The sequence below is a fragment of the Anabrus simplex genome, chromosome 1 (genome assembly GCF_040414725.1).
Source record: "Anabrus simplex isolate iqAnaSimp1 chromosome 1, ASM4041472v1, whole genome shotgun sequence".
In the NCBI taxonomy this organism is placed as follows: domain Eukaryota; kingdom Metazoa; phylum Arthropoda; class Insecta; order Orthoptera; family Tettigoniidae; genus Anabrus; species Anabrus simplex.
Window position 1 is genome coordinate 1,119,824,976 of NC_090265.1, and position 18,239 is coordinate 1,119,843,214.

The window sequence follows — 18,239 nt, forward strand, 5'->3', positions numbered from 1 at the left end:
GCGACAGAATATCCAAAAATCCTTCCTTAGTGAGCACCTATACTCTAAAATATAAAGGCATCCCCGAAATGTAATTTCTTTATGTCCAGTAGTAGCACAAAATTCTCATTAAGGGATTACAGGAAATTAGAAACATTGATCAGGATGCACTGGAATCTCAAGGGTATAGACTCTACAAAGGTGTACCAGGAAAGAGAGTGACAGGCTTTTCGGTTAGCCTTAAAATAATAAACTCTATACAAAAGTTTAAATCTCATTCCTCAAGGATCTCCACACTTTTGATAAAGACAGCTAATAAAATTTATACCAAAACTAATGCACATGCTCCTACCAATGATAATAACTCTTTAAAAAAACAGTGTGGAGATAGGAAACTATTGGGATCTACTCGATGATATCCTAAATAACATTCCTAAAAACCCTGTTAAAATATTAATGGGGGATTTTAATGCCCAACTAGGAAGAGAACGTAGATATTGTGATGTAAATGGTAAAAGGCCTGCTCAGAAGAGAAACAAAAATGGTAAGAAACTCCTTGATCTTTGCAGGAATCATGGCCTAATATCAAAATCTAGATACTTTTAAGATAAAACCTCAAAAACTTGAAACATGGAAACATCTAGATTACACTAAAGGTGAATGGCAATTGGACCATGTATTTATTGATAAATTATGTCACAAAGAAATGTATAATGTCAGGGTTTTTTGAGGAATAGACACAGGTTCAGATCACTATGCAGTTAAAATTATAATCAAATTAACTCCCCAAAGGAGACTAAAACAACAAACTTATAACCCAAAAAGGAAAATAGATCCTATACTGCTAATTAAAAAGGAAAATTATCAAAAAGCAACAGAAAAAATTAAAACCACAGATAACATAGATTACCTAGTTAATAACCCTCTGCAAACTGCAGAAGAATTGGCCCCAATAAAGCCTCATAAAAATCATCAGTGGTGGAATAATGCATGTGATGATATGATTGTGAAAAGACACAAAGCATGGTTATTGCACTAGTTCCAAAAATCTGAAGCATCTTTTCAAAATTTAGTTAAACAGTGGAAAGATAAAACCTTCAGAAGAATAAAAAGACCCTACCTTAAAGAAACTCTGAACTCAACTGAAGGAGAATTCAAAATATCACAACCTTATTACAAGATGAAAATGGTGAATCAGCCCACAACAATCACGACAATGCACAAATCCTGGTTAAATATCTCTAAATGCTCCTAAATCGTGAAGAACCAACAGAAGTCCTTTACTTAAATGTCAATACACCGATAACAACTCCAACAGAGAATATAAACCTCCTACAATAAAGGAAGTTTACACAGCACTGAATGACATGAAGAATTTTAAAGCACCTGGAAAAGATCAGACCTTTGCAGAAATTTGGAAATATGCTGGAAGTTCCACAATAATTGCCCTTCATCAACAACTAGTCAACATCCAGATTAAACAAAAATTCCCATAACATTGGACAACAGCCATCATCCATCCATTACATAAAAAAGGGGACAAAACAGACCCTAATACCTACCGAGTGATTTCACTCCTGGACATTACTTATAAAAATTTTCTCTAGAATTATTCTCAATATAATTAAATTACAACTTGACAATGAACTAGGAGAATATCAAGCAGGTTTCAGGCCTTGGAGGAGTTGCCCTGACCAAATTATGAGCCTCAAAACTGATAATGGATAACAATTTTTTTTTTTTTTTAATAGTGATATGGTGATAACATTTATCGACTTCAAGAAGGCCTATAATTGTATTCACAGGAAATCTTTATTTAAAATTTTACAACACATGGGACTACATCCTAAATGAGTAAATATGATAAAATTAACTCTTAGGAGACCAAATCAAAAGTAAAGTTCAGAGGCGAATTATCAGACCTATTCGAAGTAACTACTGTGTTACGGCAGGGTGATGGCTTATCACCATTACTATTTAATTGTGCACTAGAAATGTTAATGCGAGAATGGTTTAGGAAATGCCCTCCAAATATTAAAATAAGTAGGAAAATCCAAACAAATTGCCTTGGTTTTGCAGATGACATTGCGTTATTAGCCAAAGATTTAGATGAAGTAAAAACTCAAATATCAGAGCTTTACTCCATTGCAAATAAAATTGGCCTTAAAATATCATTTGAGAATACAGAAATTATGCTCCAAAAATAAACACCATTAAAAGAAATACATATTAATGGTACTAAAATTAAAATTGCAACACAATTCAAATATCTAGGTGAGTTAATAACAAATAATTTAAATGAACAACCTTCAATTCAGATAAGCGCAAACAAGTTATCTAAGGCATAAAAAAAAAACATTAGAAACTTCCAAAAAGAAATACTTATCCATTAATGCAAAAATCAAACATTACAATACAGCCATCAAGCCAGAAGCCACATATGCCGCAGAAATATTATTCCATCGAAACAAACAATCCAACACTGACAGATTACAGAAGATCAAAATATGAATTGGAAGAACTTGTATCAATAAAAGCTATCAAAAAGGTAGGCAATGGTGAATAGTATCTAACAACGTTGTATGTCAGAAATTAGGACCTAATATTGATACCATGCGCAAGAAAAGACTAGGGTACTTTGGCCACATATTGAGAATGCCACATTCACAACTTCTGGAACAGCTACTGCAATACAATCTACACACACAAATTATCATTATAGACCGTTATGCCTTTCAGCGTTCAGTGTGCAAGCCTCTGTGAATTTAAAATGTCGCCACAATCCTTATTTGCAACTAGTGCTACGGCCTCATTCAGTTCTATACCTCTTATCTTTAAATCATTAGAAACCGAGTCTAACCATCGTCGTTTTGGACTCCCTCTACTTCTCTTACCCTCCATAACAGAGTCCATTATTCCCCTAGGTATCCTTTCCTCCTCCATTCACCTCACATGACCCCACCACCGAAGCCAGTTCATGCGTACAGCTTCATCCATCAAGTTCATTCCTAACTTAGCATCTATCTCCTCATTCTGAGTACCCTCCTGCCATTGTTCCCACCTGTTTGTACCAGCAATCATTCTTGCTACTTTCATGTCTGTTACTTCTAACTTATGAATAAGATATCCTGAGCCCACCTAGCTTTCGCTCTCATAAAGCAAAGTTCGTCTGAAAACAGACCGATGTAAAGATAGTTTCGCCTGGGAGCTGACTTTCTACTTACAGAACACTGTTGATCGCAACTGCAAGCTTACTGCATTAGCTTTCTAAAACCTCGATTCAATCTCACTATATTACCATCCTGGGAGAACACACACATCCTAAATACTTAAAATTATCTACCTGTTCCAGCTTCGTATCATCAATCTGACATTCAATTCTGTTGAATTTCTTACCTACTGAAATCAATTTAGTCTTCAAAAGGCTAGTTTTCATACCATACTCATTGCACCTATTTTAAAGTTCCAAGATATTAGACTTCAGGCTTAATCTGCCATTTAAACCAAGTCGTCAGCATAGGCCAGACTGCTTACTACATTTCCACCTGACTGAATCCCTCGCTGCCACTTTATACTTTTCAGCAGATTATCGATGTAAACTACAAACAGGAAAGGTGAAAGATTACAACCTTGTCTAACCCCTGCATGTACCCTGAACCAAGAACTAATTCTACCATCAATTCTCACTGCAACCCAATTGTCAACATAAATGCCTTTGATTGATTTTAATAATTACCTTTAATGTCATAGTCCCCCTGTATGGCAAACATCTCTTCCCTTGGTACCCTAACATATGCTTTCCCTAGATCTACAAAACAAACATAACTGTCTACTCCTCTAGTAGCATTTTTCAATTACCTGGTGCATACTGAAAATCTGATCCTGACAGCCCCTCTGTGGTCTGAAACCACACTGGTTTTCATACAACTTCAACTTCCTCTCCACCACTGATCACACCCTCCGTTCCAAAATGCCAGTGAATACTTTGCCTGGTATACTAATCAATGAGATACCTTGATAGCTGTTGCAATCCTTCCTGTTCCCTTGCTTATAGACAGGTTCAATTACTGCTTTTATCCAATCTGAAGGTACCTTACCACTCCATGCTAATCTTACTACTCTAAGATGCAATTTCATCCCTGCCTTCCCACTATACTTCACCATTTCAGGTCTAATTTCATCTATTCCTGCTGCTTTATGACAACAGAGTTTATTTACAATCCTTTCCACAGCACAATTTCAACATCATTTTCCTCCTCCCCATGAGCTTCGTTGCTCGCAACACCACCAGGAAGATTTCCTTTTACGTTGAGAAGATTTTCAAAATATTCCCTCTACCTCTCCAGTGATTCCCTGGGATCTATTATGAGTTCACCTGAATTACCCAAAACACTGTTCATTTCTTTTTTCCCTCCCTTCCTAAGATTCTTTATTATTGTCCAGAAAGGTTTCCTTGCTGCTTGACCTAGCCTTTCCAGGTTATTACCAAAATCTTCTCAAAACTTCTTTTTGGATTCGACAACTATTTGTTTCGCTCTTGTTTCTTTCATCTACATACAATTCCCTGTCAGCATCGTTTCTTGTTTGGAGCATTTCTGATAAGCTTTCTTTTCACGTTTACAAGCTGCTCTTACTTCATCATTCCACTAAGATGTTTGCTTTTTCCCATCTTTACACACAGTTGTTCCTAGGTAGTGATGCAAATTCCAGTGCCTCTGCTGACACTGGTGTGCACAGTGCCAGTGCCAAGCGCGTCACCGTGCCAAAACACCGGTACCGCGGCATTGTTAGTGCCACGATGACTACTTATTCATTGGACTCGTATAAAAACGTTTATGTTTCATGTATTTAAAAAAAGAACTACATATAGACGTATGGTAATTTATATTAATACTTACATGCAAAATACTACAAAATAACTCTCAAATGTTTCCATTCACATTCAAGAAAAGTTTTTTTTTTTTTTTCACTTTATTCGCTGACAGTCAGTTAGTGAAAATTTGACCAGCTTTCGAAAACACACCTTCGGCAGGCGCGAATGTTGCTGCAACACACAACTTCCGAACAGCTAAATTGTAAATGTTGGGATACTGAAGCTTTCTTCCCAACCACCATTTTAACTGATCTGCATGCCTAGCTATTAAGGGGTCTTTCAGGTACGATGAAGCATATGCCATTTCAAACATGTTATCGTCGATTTGAACGATATACAAGATTTACAAATATCTCACACTGCTATGTACTGGTTTTTATCATCTGGAGTGATATAGCTCCACAAACGGCTAGATTTTCGTCTATCTGCCATTGACATGGAATTCAAGACAATCGGTAATATAACGAAAGAGAATAAAGCATAGCGTGGCACGGTCCGGCAGCACTTGGTAGGACGGGGTGACAGTAGGTACTGTATAAGCGATCCGTCCTGGCACTGCCACTGACACCGGCACGGATCTGTGAGGCACTGGCCTGTACGTTCCGTGCCGTTGGCACGAGACAGTCACGTTGCCACACACAATAGTGCTTCGTTCAGCAATAGTGCCAGCCGCCAGTGCCCGCCATACTGTTCGATGTACTCATGTAAAAGCAGACTTGATTGATGGTTCTTGTCCTTGCTAACGGTATAAATAAGATCAATATTCACGTCACAAACCTTTTTATTCTTGTAAACCTTTCACAGATTTATTTATATGGCAGTGCCACTGGCACCGGTTCAATTTAAATCGTGGCACCGTGCCTACCGTTCCGTCTCTGGCACCGGTGTCAAAGCACGGTGCCAGTGCCTTTCTTACATCACTATTCCTAGGCATTCCCTTGCTGTTTCTACTACAGTATCCCTGTATACCACCCCATTCTCTTTCTATATCCTGAACCTGTTTACTATCCACTGTTCAAAACTTCTCACTAATTATAAGATCAAAATATGTCTCCTCATCCTGGAGATTTCCTACTCTTATTCGTTTGCAGACAGATCCCATACTAGCACAGAAGTCCAGCAAACACTTCCCATTCCCATTAGCTTCCATACTTTTCCCACATTTACCAATCACCCTTTAGTATCCTTAAGTTCTATTTCCAACTCTCGCATTGAAATCAGCCATTAGCACTATCCTATCCTTGCTGTTGATCCTGACTACGATATCACTCAATGTTTCATAAAACTTAACTTCATCCTCATGTGCACCCTCACATGATGAATACACTGAGACAAATCTCGTCCTGATTCCTTCAACTCCCAAATCTACCCACATCATTCGCTCATTTACATGTCTAACAGAAACTGTGTTGCGTGCAATAGTATTCCTGGCAAACAACCCTACCCCACACTCTGCCCTTCACTTTTTAATACCCGTCAAGTACACTTTATAATCTATCTCTTCCTCATTATCTCCCCTTACTGGAAAATCACTTGCTCCTAGCACATCCAGATGCATCCTCTTCGCTGACTCAGCCAGTTCTACTTTCTTTCTTCCATAAGCCCCATTAATACTGATAGCTCCCCATCGAATTCCATTTTGTTCGCCAAGTTATTTCCAAGGAGTCCCTTGCCTGTCAAATGGGAGTGGGACTCCATTACTCCCTCAGGTCCGAAGCTTTCTTAAAATGTTCCGAGTTCTGTAAATTCATGAAGCAGGATGCTACCCTACTTACACATAGTCCAAGTGAGGATCTCTCCTCTAACAGGTTAGGGACCACTGCGGATTGTACAGTCCTAGCCATCTGAGCACAAGGAGGGCCATGATTCAGAATATGTCTGAGATGCCCACTTCCATTCCATAGCAATTGGTATCCAGACTCTCAGGGCCACTTACTAGGCCACTCAGCCGTTTACAGTGTTTACAGTAACCCACACCATGAACCATGCAATACAAAACAATCTTGCTTCAAAAAATACTACAACTGGATACAGATGAATAAAAGAAATTAGGGTGTTTTTGAAAGAAATTGGCCTTACACCAGATGACACTATTAGAAAAAATAAACAACATTTTAAACTTTGCACACACAAAGAAAATCCCAACTGGAATATTCTCTAAACAAGACAGGGCAAGAAAACAACACATATGAAGAAGTACTGGGAGGACTGCAAGGCTCTGACAGTTCCTACCAAGAAATCGACAAACTAAAGAGTTGATTAAAGGGATCCAATATGGTCTCAAAAGAAGGAAGTTTTGGCTCGGCGATGATGAATCAGTCAGTCAGTCAGGACATGTTATTTTATATATATATAGATAGATAAATGACTTAGGTGATGGGGACTCCAAAGGCTATCGGAAAGTGAACAAGGCAAAGGTGTCTGGAGACACTAATTTATTACTACATTGGAATGCTGTGAACATGTTCAAAAGAGGATGGGAGCAAAATTCAGAAAACTGAAAAATGATATGAAATGGAAAAAGTGCAGTTACAGCCAACCATTGACAGGAAAGAGGAGGCTTAAAACAGTGCAAATGATCAGTTGCAGCTTTATTATGGTTTGACCATAAGGAGAAGTGCTGGAAAAGATGTGGAAACAATGAGAAGAGCAGTGTGGTCCACTTTTTTCCACAATTATTCAACAAATGATAGACCTGAAAATCCAACTGCCCTCCTGGCACCAATGAAATTGCTGCTGTGATTACAGTAAGGCAACAACATGGCCATAAATATTCTCTTCCAATGGGTGACCTGGAAGTTATCAGTCTACAGGGACTTCTGCAATAAGGATTTATTCAACAAATCTCTCCATGGTACTACATAAAACCCCAATGAGCACTTTAACCATTGTGTACGGGAGTGAATTCCAAAGACTATCTGTAGGACTAAATAACATAACTGTACATGTATTAGATGCTTTGGAGTGTTTCAAACAATGGGTGGGTAGGTAGGATTAAAGTTCTCAAAAATATGGGCGCAGAGGTGGACTGGATACATCACTGACCACAGATGACTTCCCCCTGTGGGTGGGGGCGGTAGAATAACACCCACGGTATCCCCTGCCTGTCGTAAGAGGCGACTAAAAGGGGCCCCAGGGGCTCTAAATTTTGGAGCGTGGGTTGGCGACCACGGGGCCCTCAGCTGAGTCCTGGCATTGCTTCCACTTACTCGTGCCTGGCTCCTCACTTTCATCTATCCTATCCGACCTCTCTTGGTCAACTCTTGTTGTTTTCCGACCCCGACGCTATTAGGTTTGCGAGGGCTAGGGAGTCTTTCATTTTCACGCCCTTCGTGGCCCTTGTCTTTCTTTGGCCGATATCTTCATTTTTCGAAGTGTCGGATCCCTTCCATTTTTTCATCCTGATTAGTGTTATATAGAGGATGGTTGCCCAGTTGTACTTCCTCTTAAAACAATAATCACCACCACCACCACCACAGATCACTCACTGAAGGAGAAAAAGTTGCCTAGCAACTGATCAGAGAAGCTAGGAGTAAGAAAAGGAACTTCAAGAGGAGAGGAGACCAGGAACCAGTACAATAGGAAGATAATGGAGCAGTGATGTTTTGAAGTGTGGTGAGTTACCCAAAACTGTACACAAGTTTAATTTTTCTTTTTTTTTGCATTCTTCCACAACTTTTTGGTATACTTTTCTCAGAAACTAAGTAAGTTAGAAGTCTGATTTTTTCTCTGGCACTGCAAACCATGTAGTTTTACATAATAATGAATGGAGAAATAATTACAAAACCTAACCTCAACATTTACAAAATTCAATAACCATGAACTTTTAGAAGAAAGCACATAATTTGTGTTTGTTAATTTTTTAATAGTTCATGTTACTTATCAGAAAAATAAGACACTCATTTTGTCAAGTTGTATGTTCCTGGATTTGTGAGACAAAAATGGAGGACCACTAAACAGAACTGTGCAATCTAAGTGTACCTACTAACAGGATGTTTATGTTCAAATCCTTTTCATTGAGCTAATTTTGAAACATCCTGTATGAAATTAGGCAGTATTACATTATATTTATCATCATTATTTGACATAGAAATATTTCAGACTGTGTTTCATAACCCTCTAAAAATGGAAGTACATGAAATAGAATTTTGAAATATATGTATTAAAAGCTGTAATATATTCCTTGCTCATGTACCAGTAACCTTAATGAATATTCTCATAAGGCAAAGATTATTCTGTATAAGGCCACCCTCCAGAGGCTCAAGTGAGTGTGAAGTCCTATGCCATCAACTTTGATATTTCTCCCCCAACATCTCATTTTGCAATTTTTTTTTTCTTTTTTTGCTAGTTGCTTTACGTCGCACCGACACAGATAGGTCTTATGGCAACGATGGGACAGGGAAGGCCTAGGAGTGGGAAGGAAGCGGCCGTGGCCTTAATTAAGGTACAGCCCCAGCATTTGCCTGGTGTGAAAATGGGAAACCATTTTCAGGGCTGCCGACAGTGGGGTTCGAACCTACTATCTCCTGAATACTGGATACTGGTCGCACTTAAGTGACTGCAGCTATCGAGCTCGGTCATTTTGCAATGTTGAAAATGAAACTAGTGTTGTACACATTTTTATTGAGCTATGATGTGAAGGATGTAATAAAGAATCAAGAAGAGCTGTCCACTATCTACGTTACATGTACAGTAATCTTTATTTAATCCTATTTTCAAGTGACTTGTTGACCAAACTATTATATGAACTCTAGTTTGGAGGTTGTTTATGAAATAACCAATACTCCTATAGAGTTGAATATACTGATTACAAGTTGAATGCACAGTAAAATTTCTTCACTTATTGCTTAAAACTTTCCTCTGGTATTTCTCATTTCATTTCATGTTTGGTCACATAGGTTTGGAATATAAATATACGTACATTTTTTTAACACTATATGTACACACACTTTTTTTAACACTGTTTATAAATTTCAGAATTTTATGTTCCCAGGAAAAAACAATCAGTTTTGTAAGGTAGCTTTTCCTCACCTCAAAGTGTTCGAATAGTGTTCTTGGTCGTGTTGTGATCTTTATATACCCCATTGTATAAATGTGAAATTCGTAAATTAATTCACTTTTTTTAAACATCAGTTTGTATTGTTATTGTAAAAGTAAAAAGTAAAAGATCAGATAAAGAAGCAATTACAGCTCTGGAGACAGCAGATGGTAATATACTTCGCAATATGAAAGATATCACGGATACAATGGGGCAGTATTTTGACAATATCTTGTAATAGCTCCTAAATGGCCCTAAAGAGATCATTGTTGAGGATGTAGGACAGAAAACACTAGAGGAAGATATCCCAATTACATGGTCAGAAGTAGAGCAAGCTCTCCATAGGATGAGAAGTGGTAAGTCAGCAGGAGCTGATGAAATTACAGCTGCTGGTCTGCCAGGAATACAGTAGCTGTATAAAATTTTCAGAACAATTGGAAGGATAACGAAATACGTGAAGATTGGATAAAAGGGGTGATAGTTCCTATCTTTAAGAAAGGGAGTAGAAGGAAAAGTGAAAATTACAGAGGCATTATCCTCTTATCACATGGCCTTAAAATTATGGAGAAGATAATTGAAGCCAGAGTAAGGGATATATTAGAGCCTATCTTAGAAGAGGAACAACATGGCTTTAGAACTGGAAGAAGCACAACAGATCTGATATTTGCTTTGAGGATGTTGGCAGAGAAACACTGGGAAAGAGGAAAAGACCTAATTATTGTGTTTATGGACCTTGAAAAGGCATATGATAATGATCCTATATCAACTATTTGGAAAAGTCTTAGAAAATTTAGTGTACCGGAGTACCTTATTAGGAAGATCCAAATGCTGTATACTAATTGTAAAAGCTGTGTCAATTGGAGATGGTCACTCTGAATGGTTCAATACAAACAAAGGAGTACAACAGGGAAGTGCCTTGTCACCTCTTCTATTCATAGCAGTTATGAATACCATTTTAAAGGAACTAAAAGGAAAAGGTAATAAAGATCTTCGGGCTCTGGTGTTTGCAGACGATGTGGTAATATGGGATGAAACAGAGGAGGGAGTGCAAAATAATCTGAATGCATGTGTAAGAAGTTTGATGATTATGGAATGAAACTGAACCCATCAAAAACAGTAGCACTGAATATCAGCAGACATAATACAGAATGCAACATAAAAATACAGGACCACCAAGTTGAAGTAGTATACCAATTCAGTTATTTAGGAAGTGTAATGGCTAGTAATAACAGAGCTGAGATAGAAATAGCAGAGTAACCAAAGGCTCTAACTTTTACAGTATCATTAGACACCTACTATGGGATGAGAAGGTCCCACAAAGAACAAAAATGACGATGATGCTTGTTGTTTAAAGGGGCCTAACATCGAGGTCATCAGCCCAAGAACAAAAATGACCCTGTACAAGTCATATTTCATTCCCATCCTTACATATTCTCTGGAAACCTGCGGATTGTAGTAGGATTCAAGCATGTGAAATGAAATTTCTTAGAACTACCCTCCAAAAGACCCGACTTGATCATGTGAAAAATGATGAGATCCGATCTAACCTAGGTCTAAATGAATCGGAGGAAAGACTTAGGTCATCTAGACTTAAATGGTTTGGGCATGTTAAACGAATGAATAGCACAAGGTTACCATGTGCTTATTTGGAAAAGAGAATAACAGGTAGAAGACCAGCTGGAAGACCAAGAAGAAGATGGATGGACCAACTGAGGGAAGACTTGGAGAGAAGAGGATGGAATTGGGAATCTGTCTTGGACAACGAAATGTTTTTGAATGGGCAACTTTGGAAGACGCTCGTTATCAAACACCCTACCCGGCTCGCTGGAAGGGCAAACCGATGATGATGACCTTCGCCTATTGCTTAAAACTATCCTCTGGTATTTAATAACTATCAGTGATTAGCATTCAAAGTTAATTGAAAACATCTCTGACCAGCTTTTCTCATGCCAAACCAGGCTTCAGCATGCATCAAAAGAAAACTGAACAAAGTGAAGAATTAAGACAACAGGTTGAACTTATCTAGCTGCCAGTAGCTCACTGTGAAATGAATGCTATAAAACTGATTAGGGCCTTTGAGAAAAAATAAACTGAGCAAACGCTGAAGAGAGGAAAGAAGCATAAATGTGACACGAGACCTATGCCATGAAACATTACGTTCTGCAACGCCTCAGCTCGGAAAGAAATGCATATAGCATCCCATAGAAATTGAGATATTAAAAAAAAAGAGTGGTAAAAAGACTATGTTCCTGCAGAGATTTAATTCCAGCCAGTTGTAGTCAGTCTTGAAAGTTTTCATTCTGAAAGTAATTGGCACAAATTAGAAATTGATGACCATATATACAACAGATATACTTGAGCAAATTAACGGTTCTAAAAACCTTCAGTGTGAACCAAGCATGAATGTGCATTTCTAATTGGGGTTACACAAAAAATTTTAAAAATTAATAAAGCAGCCAGAGGTTCCCCATGAGAAAAGCTGACTGGAAATGTTTTTCATGACCTCTTAATACCATTTGTTTGAATGTTATCACAAGTAATTATTAAACACCGGAGAAAAGTTTTAAGCAAATGGTGAAGAAAATGTTACTGTAAATGCAACTTGTAATCAGCAGATTCAACTCCAAGCGAGGCGCAGCATGGTGCAGTGTCCCGCACTATCGCAAAGCGTCGCATAGCTTTCCCTGCACTGGATGGCTATTGATCCACATCATTCTACCCAATACAAACTGATATTAAAAAGTTCATTCATTTACATGTTTCAAAGTCATACAACACAACCATTGGATATATATATATAAAAAGATCACGTGACCAAGAACACAATTTTCCAACCACTTCGAGCCGAGAAAAAATTTCCTGACAAAATTGATCAATTTTCTCTTGGAAACATAAAATTCTGAAATTTATAAACAATGTATAAAACAACCCAATGTCTATTGCAGGGCCTCTCAAACACCCAAAATCTCACACGTGCAAACAGCGGTGCAGAGTTCCTGTGCACAGTGCATCGGTCCCGCTCGGCTCAGACCAATGCTTCGTCTCTGGGCTACTCGGCTAAGCTCGGCTCGGATTTGGAGCGCTACGGAACAAGTGAGGAAGAGGGAGACGGGGGAGCGAGCGAGACAGCGCTATTGCTCCAAATCGAGGAGTGGGGGTCTGCACTCTGGTCAACCAAGCAAAGTCGTCTTTTGCCCCGTGCACAGTGCATGCACCCTGAGAGGCCCTGGTCTATTGTGTTAAAATTCGGATTCACCAGATGACGGGTTCTGGACGAACAATGTCTTAAGAGTTGATGCATGCTTGAAAGTAGTTTTAAAACAGGCTTCTTAAGTTCCACCTGCGATAAAAAGTATTAAAATATACATTAAAAACTCCAAACCTACATGACCTAATGTGAAATGAAACAAGGAAAGGGGTATTATTGGATATATTCTGTAGGCCTACTGGTTATTTCATACACCACCTTTAAACTTGAGTGCACATAATATTTTGTGTCGAGGGTAATCCTACATAAAACAAAACTTTTTAAAATAAATTCTGTTATTAGTATTTCTTTTCCAAGTATTTTCTAGTGTTTTCTTAATCTTGTATTAGTTTTCACAGACTAATAAGTGTTATAAGTTGAAACCTAAAAAGTAAATGCCTTCTACTATAATAAAATTTCATACCAAATGTACAGTGAGAAGTACTGCAGAATACATGTAAGTTTCCACTTACCTTGAAGGTTGAGAAAGCATCTGAAGCGATATCAAATGTCGAGACTTCAACATATTTGAAAAAGTTGTAGAAGTCTTCTGAATACAACATTATTTTGGCCAGAGCTTCATATCTTGCACATTCTCTCAACATTGTACCACAATTGAGGGCTATTTCTTGGTGCTCATACCTATAATACATAAAAATTAAAAACCTATAAAAAACATCAGTAATCATAGTACTTTAAGAGCATACAATACATTTTGTATTCACCACATCAAAATGCCACCAAAGAACAGGCACTATCAAAAGTTGAAGTAAATAGAAATTTATTTCAAAATTAAAACATAGAGCATACAATTCATTTCTGTTAGACAAGAAACATGAGAACCAACGTACAGAAAATCTGAGTTACTTATAAACATTAATTTCTTGGAGTACAAACCATATGCTATCATTGGTCAAACATTATTTCACACAGACAACAGATGCTTTGTCTGATCGGCAGCACAGTCAACTTATTTTTATTGAACATTACTCTTAAATATGAAAGATCCTTCAGTTATGAAAATAAAATTATTTTTTCAAGCTAAGCAACAGAATACAGATGCTGTAAATTCTTTCTTGTACATTTCAAAATACCACCAAACATAGTCACTTAGGACTAACAATACAAATTACCATTACTGTGCAGTTATAATGGGCTGGGATCACACATTTTATAATTCTTTCAGTATTAATATGATGTTTAAAACTTTTGCAACCTATTTACACTTTAGAGTCAATGATTTTCCTAAATTAACCAGCAACTGCTATATTTACATACATCAGTGATGTACAACAGATGTACCTGAGCAGATTATGGGTTCTAAAATCTTCAGTGTGAACCATGCATGAATGTGCATTTCTAATTGGGGCTAAGAATGGACAAAGTATCTAATTTACAGTACATTAGGAAGCATCCGTACCTCCGCCATTGGTCGGTCCCAAGTCCGGAATCAAAAAAGTAGAAGGGTTGGCTGGTCTGGCACCCACCTGTAAAAGTGCTAACGCCGAGTGTTGGGCGGCGGTAAATAACCTGACTTTCTAAAGGGGTCAACGGCTTCGGGCGGATGAGCTCCCTTAGGTGGGGTGGTTGTCCCCTCAGTGGAGGAAATGACACTGGAATCCATCACTTAAAGACCCAACAGCAAACAAGCGGAGGAGGAACCTCTCACTTCGGTTCCCAACGGTTGTGGAGGCGGATGAGGTCATGCCAGACGGAATGGCTGTGAAGGTGCTACTCATTCATAACAGGAGTCTGCAGCAGTCTGTTGCAATCTCGGTGCCTACCTTGCTTGTCTCATCTCACATGTGCCCCAGGATATGGCTTCGAGACCATAGTGTGAGGGTCTCATCCTGGCAAGTTTGGATCCTCCTGAAACAAATCCATGCCAGTGGCACTTTTCCTGCTACTTTCTTCACTTCAATCAACTCCAACGACGATGGGGTAAGGATGGTGGAGGCAGGTTTAGGTAAACTGGGGGCCTTCTAGTCTGGACCTGCACGTTGGCGGCAGATGTGTGATGGTTGTCTTCACGAGACCCGGTGGCTACTCAAGAATTCAGTCCTGCGTCTGTGTCTGGGCAGGCCTATTTAGGACTACTGCTGCCCACCCCACAGGGGGAAAGCCCTAGAAAATATGGGCTAAACATCAGAAGTCGCTCTTCCACCTGGCTGGGCAGTCGCACCCCGCGGGTAACCCCAAATGCGGTCAAAATATGGCAGATGAATGTAAAATTATAACAGGATCCTGAAATGCCAGAACATTGCTTGATAACAAATACAGTGACAGACCAGAGAGAAGAACAGCTCTCATCACCCATGAGTTTGCTAGACCAAACATAGAAGTCGCTGCACTGAGCGAAACTGGACTATCAGATGAAGGGAAGATCATTGAGTCTGGATTGGGCTATACCATCTTTTGGAAAGGGAAGGAAGATGGAGAGAACCGTATTCATGGGGTTGGATTTGCAGTTGAGACGAAACTGGTAAACGATCATTAGCTCACACTCATTGCATTCAGTGAAAGGCTCATGTCACTCCATATGTACCACTCTCCAGAGATAGGTTCATCACACTCACCACTGCATATGCCCCCACCCTGAAAGACGAAGAAACTAAGAACCATTTCTACCACTAGCTGAACATCATCACCAAGATAGCACCATCAGACAAACTGAACTGCTTGGAGACTTCAATGCCAGAGTGGAAAGGGATAATCGGTTCTGGGGAAGTGTAATGGGCAAAAATGTTATTGGTAATTGTAATGCCAATGGTCTGCTACTTCTCGGCCTGTGTGTAGAACATGAGCTGTTCATCACTAACACTCAGTTTCACCTATCTAACCGTTACAAGACCATATGGATGCACCCACGATCTAAGCACTGGCACATCCTTGATTACGTCATCACCTGACAGTGTAACAAGAAAGATGTTCTTATCACTAGGACTGTGAGGAGTATTGATGATTGCTGGACAGATCACGAACTTCTGATCCGTCGACTCAGAACATCCTTCCATTGGAAACCAACTGTGCATCACCCAAGCAAGCCCCGATGCAAGTTTGCGACTTTCAAACTCTCAGATAAATTCACATCGTCAGACTTCCAAAATGCGATCATGAATCAAATGGCAAGCAATCCAGTATGCACAAATAACGTGGAGCAAGAATGGTCAACACTCCAAAGTGCTATCATTGAGTCAGCTGAGGAAATAATTGGCTAAGAGAAAAGAAAGAGGCAAGACTGGTTCGAGGACAACAATGAAGAAATTCTGAGCGTTATCAGTGCCAAACGGGAAGCCCACCTATCCCTTCTTCAAGATCCATCATCCAGTGTGAAGAAAGCTGTGTTTTAAGATCTGAAACAAAAATGTCACACTCAAATAAGAGAAATGAAGAACAACTGGTGGCAGGAGAAGGCTCTAGAACTCCAAAGTCTGTCTGATGCCAGAGACCTGGGGAACTTCTACGCGGGAATGAAAGAGATCTACGGTCCATCTCACTCTTCTATTGGAACTCTGGAAACAGTTGGAGCTAAAACCCTTACCGATGGCAGAGACATCCTGGAGCACGGGAAGGAACACTTCTCCACTCTTAAACCGAAGCTCCACTGCTGCCAACGACTTTCTACGGGATGTGCCACACCCCCCCCCCCCCCCCCCCCCCCTCAACTATGGATGGTGATGCCACCAACTTAACAGGAATTCTGTGTGGCACTTGATAGGTTGAAACCTAAGAAAGCACCTAGACCAAACAACATCCCCCTTAAACTAAGTCAAGGTAGAAGCTTACCCCTGAAAACAAGGCTCATCCTCTCAATTTGGAAAATGCTAAAAGTACCTGGTACAATGCCAATATCATTACTATTTTCAAGAAAGGTGACTGTAGTACAAAGGGCACTAAGAAAGTTTTGCAATGTGAGTGAATGCTTTGGACTTTTTCAAAATAATTTCCACCACACTCAATACACTTCTCCATACGTCGAAACCAGTCAATGAACCAACTCTGCCACATTTCTTCGGTTACATTTTCACACTCTTGATCCCATGCTGCCAGAATCTCCTCGTTGGATGCAAAAGGCCGCCCTTTCAGCTTCATCTTCACTTTTGGGAAGAGTGCGAAGTCATATGGGGCAAGATCAGGACTGTATGGAGGGTGATCAAGCACAGTCAATCCTGATCTGGCAAGAAAATCCACTGTTACATTAGCACGATGTGCTGGAGCATTGCCGTGATGCAAGAGCCAAGTGTTGAGCCGTGACCTTGGACGGAGCTGCTCGAGAGCCTGGATGACCTGAGGCAGACAAGTCTCGCTGTACCAATTCGCAGTAACTGTCCTTTGTGTTTCTAGCACAACCTGAGTCAGGATGCCCCGTTTAGTGAAGAATACTGCAATCATCCTATCCTTCACTGACCTTGACTTTCGCAAAGTCACAGGAGTACCTTCATCTTCAAACAGCCACACCTCGTTCTGGGATTTTGTTGGGACATCATAATAATAAAGCCAGTTTCCACACCTGTAACGATGCTATTGACGTTACGCAAAGTCCCATTTTCAAACTGTTTTAGTATATATCGGCAACATTCACTCGATGTGCCCTTTGTTCCTCTGAAAGTGAATGGGGCACCCAAAGGGAACAAACCTTTCTAACATGGAGATAGTCATGTAGAACTGAGTGAATAGCTGGTGCAGGGACGTGGAGGGTCTCTTCTACCTGCCAATATGTCAACCGCCTCTCTTGCTGCAACATTTTCCTCACAGCTTCAATGTTTTCCTCAGTCACTGATTCAGACGGTCGCCCAGAACGAGGATCGTCTTCAACCCCAAAATTTACCCTCTGGAACTCTTTGTACCAGCGGAAAATTGTTGTCTGATGTGGACAGACTTTCCCCAGCACAGGAGTAATTTCCTTCAGGCACTGGTCAACAGTTAATCCACGCACAACATTGTAGCAGATAATTGCACGATATTCACCTTTACACCACACTGACATCGTAATTTGCTTTCAATCTCCCTGCTTGGTAACAACTGGTGTGAAGGTCATGCTTTGCTGTCTTCTAGACAGGTTTTCACCCCTCACCATAACAGGGGTGTCCAGCCAACCGTTT

At 39.6% G+C, this 18,239-nt stretch overlaps 1 protein-coding gene across 3 annotated transcripts in view; it reads right to left on the reverse strand.

The window, feature by feature from the left end:
- Mo25 (calcium binding protein Mo25) overlaps nucleotides 1–18,239 on the reverse strand; it is a 117,367-nt gene that overhangs the window by 69,920 nt on the left and 29,208 nt on the right. For all 3 annotated transcript variants that reach the window (XM_067150597.2, XM_067150598.2, XM_067150599.2), the window contains exon 5: nucleotides 13,611–13,779. In XM_067150597.2, the coding sequence (XP_067006698.1) occupies nucleotides 13,611–13,779 (169 nt within the window). The remainder of the gene's footprint in view (nucleotides 1–13,610; nucleotides 13,780–18,239) is intronic.